Source organism: Oncorhynchus clarkii, chromosome 22 (assembly GCF_045791955.1).
Source record: "Oncorhynchus clarkii lewisi isolate Uvic-CL-2024 chromosome 22, UVic_Ocla_1.0, whole genome shotgun sequence".
NCBI classification, from domain to species: Eukaryota; Metazoa; Chordata; class Actinopteri; order Salmoniformes; family Salmonidae; genus Oncorhynchus; species Oncorhynchus clarkii.
Window position 1 is genome coordinate 46,440,964 of NC_092168.1, and position 2,700 is coordinate 46,443,663.

The 2,700-nt window shown below is 62.5% G+C and overlaps 1 protein-coding gene across 1 annotated transcript; it reads left to right on the forward strand.

Moving 5' to 3' along the window:
* The first annotated feature begins 434 nt into the window (after positions 1-434).
* Positions 435-1,994, forward strand: LOC139380154 (uncharacterized). The gene has a single exon (XM_071122597.1). It carries the CDS (start codon positions 435-437, stop codon positions 1,992-1,994), a length of 1,560 nt encoding a protein of 519 aa, XP_070978698.1.
* The last annotated feature ends 706 nt before the right edge of the window (positions 1,995-2,700 follow it).

Sequence of the window (2,700 nt, forward strand, 5' to 3'; positions counted from 1 at the left end):
ACAGCCCCCACAGCCCAACATCCCTCACAGCCCCACAGCCCCCCAGCCCCTACAGCCCACCCAGCACCCACAGCCCTACAGCCCTACAGCCCCCACAGCCCTACAGCCCCCACAGCCCTACAGCCCCCACAGCCCCACAGCCCCACAGCCCCCCAGCCCCTACAGCCCACCCAGCACCCACAGCCCTCACAGCCCCACAGCCCTCACAGCCCCCACAGCCCTCACAGACCTCACAGCCTCCACAGCCCTCACAGCCCCTACAGCCCTCACAGCCCCCACAGCCCACCCAGCCCCCACAGCCCTCACAGCCCCCACAGCCCCCACGGCCCCCCAGCCCCTACAGCACCCACAGCCCTACAACATTATAATACAGCACATTAAAATATAGCATACCAAAGCAATACAAGTGAAGTAAAAATGCAAAATAATAACAAATGCCACCACAGCCCAACAGCCCTCACAGCCCCCCAGCCCCTACAGCCCACCCAGCACTCACAGCCCTACAGCCCTCACAGCCCCCACAGCCCCCACAGCCCTCACAGCCCTACAGCCCCCACAGCCCTACAGCCCCCACAGCCCCCACAGCCCCACAGCCCTACAGCCCCCTGCCCCTACAGCCCACCCAGCACCCACAGCCCTACAGCCCCCAGAGCCCTCACAGCCCTACAGCCCCACAGCCCTCACAGCCCTCACAGCCCCACAGCCTCCACAGCCCACCCAGCCCCTACAGCCCTCACAGCCCCCACAGCCCACCCAGCCCCCACAGCCCTCACAGCCCCCACAGCCCCCACGGCCCAACAGCCACCAAAGCCCCCACAGCCCTACAGCCCCCACAGCCCCCCAGCCCCCACAGCCTTCACAGCCCTACAGCCCCACAGCCCTCACAGCCCCCACAGCCCTACAGCCTCACAGCCCTACAGCCCCCACAGCCCTCACAGCCCCACAGCCCTACAGCCCCCACAGCCCTCACAGCCCTACAGCCCCACAGCCCTCAAAGCCCCCAGCCCCTACAGCCCCACAGCCCTATAGCCCCCACAACCCTCACAGCCCCCAAAGCCCTACAGCCCCACAGCCCCTACAGCCCTCACAGCCCTCACAACCCTACAGCCCCCCAGCCCCTACAGCCCACCCAGCACCCACAGCCCTACAGCCCCACAGCCCTCACAGCCCCCACAGCCCTACAGCCCCACAGCTCCCACAGCCCCACAGCCCCTCAGCCCCCACAGCCCCTCAGCCCCCACAGCCCTCACAGCCCCACAGCCCTACAGCCCCACAGCCCCTCAGCCCCCACAGCCCCTCAGCCCCCACAGCCCTCACAGCCCTCACAGCCCCACAGCCCCTCAGCCCCCACAGCCCCACAGCCCCTCAGCCCCCACAGCCCTACAGCCCCACAGCCCCACAGCCCCCTCAGCCCCCTCAGCCCCACAGCCACTCAGCCCCCTCAGCCCCACAGCCACTCAGCCCCCTCGGGCCTCTCAGCCACCTCAGCCACTCAACCCCACAGCCCCCTCAGCCCCACAGCCACTCAGCCCCCTCAGCCACTCAGCCTCCTCGGGCCCCACGGCCACTCAGCCCTCACGGCCTCACAGCCCCTCAGCCCCCTCAACCCCCTCGGCCCCCACAGCCCATCCAACCACTTCAGCCCCTCCAGCCTCCACAGCCCCACAGACCCTAGGCCCCAACAGCCCAACCAGCCCCCAGCCCCACAGACCCCACAGAGCCCCAGCCCCACAGTCCCCCACAGCCCCCACAGCCCCACAGACCCCCACAGACCACACAGCCCCCACAGACCCCCACAGACCACACAGCCCCCACAGCCCCACAGCCCCCACAGCCCCCACAGACCCCACAGACCCCACAGCCCCCACAGCCCCCACAGACCCCACAGCCCCCACAGACCCCACAGCCCCCACAGACCCCACAGCCCCTTGGCCGGCGTGGGATATACTTGTTTACCTTGGAACACCAGGCAGGATTATCAGATGAATAAATAAGAGATGATGAAGCATCTTGTAAGGTCTTCTCCGTAGCCTCCAGGCGCTGTCATTAGCATTGTAAAGTTTGGCCACACATTCGCAGATGGCCCTCTGGCATGGCCGAAACCCTGAGACAAACAGACAGACAAGCAGAGACACCACAAGGACAGACACATACACACACACACACACAGCAGGCACGTCTCAATCCGGGACCCCAAGGAGGCCTCAGAGAGTTCTTCAACATGCAGGGAAGAAAATACTAAAACACATACGAAGTAACAGAGCAGTTTCCCCTTATTAGGTTCAATATCGATGACTTGTCATCCATCATATACGAGGGAGAGTGAGGCCTGAAGTTAAAGCTTAAAAGCCTTTGCTTCTGTCGAAAGAGTTGAGGCCATGGTCATATCTGAAATGGCACCCTATAACCAGGGCTCTGGTCAAAAGTAGTGCACTACTATAGACCAAGTCTCATAGGACTCTGGTCAAAAGTAGTGCACTACTATAGACCAAGTCTCATAGGGCTCTGGTCAAAAGTAGTGCACTACTATAGACCAAGTCTCATAGGACTCTGGTCAAAAGTAGTGCACTACTTTAGACCAAGTCTCATAGGGCTCTGGTCAAACGTAGTGCACTACTATAGACCAAGTCTCATAGGGCTCTGGTCAAAAGTAGTGCACTACTATAGAGGATGGAGTGTTATTTCAGATTCTCCCTTCTC

Excerpts from the sequence above, each read along its gene's own strand:
- LOC139380154 (XM_071122597.1), top strand. The coding sequence starts at position 435 with ATGCCACCACAGCCCAACAGCCCTCACAGCCCCCCAGCCCCTACAGCC.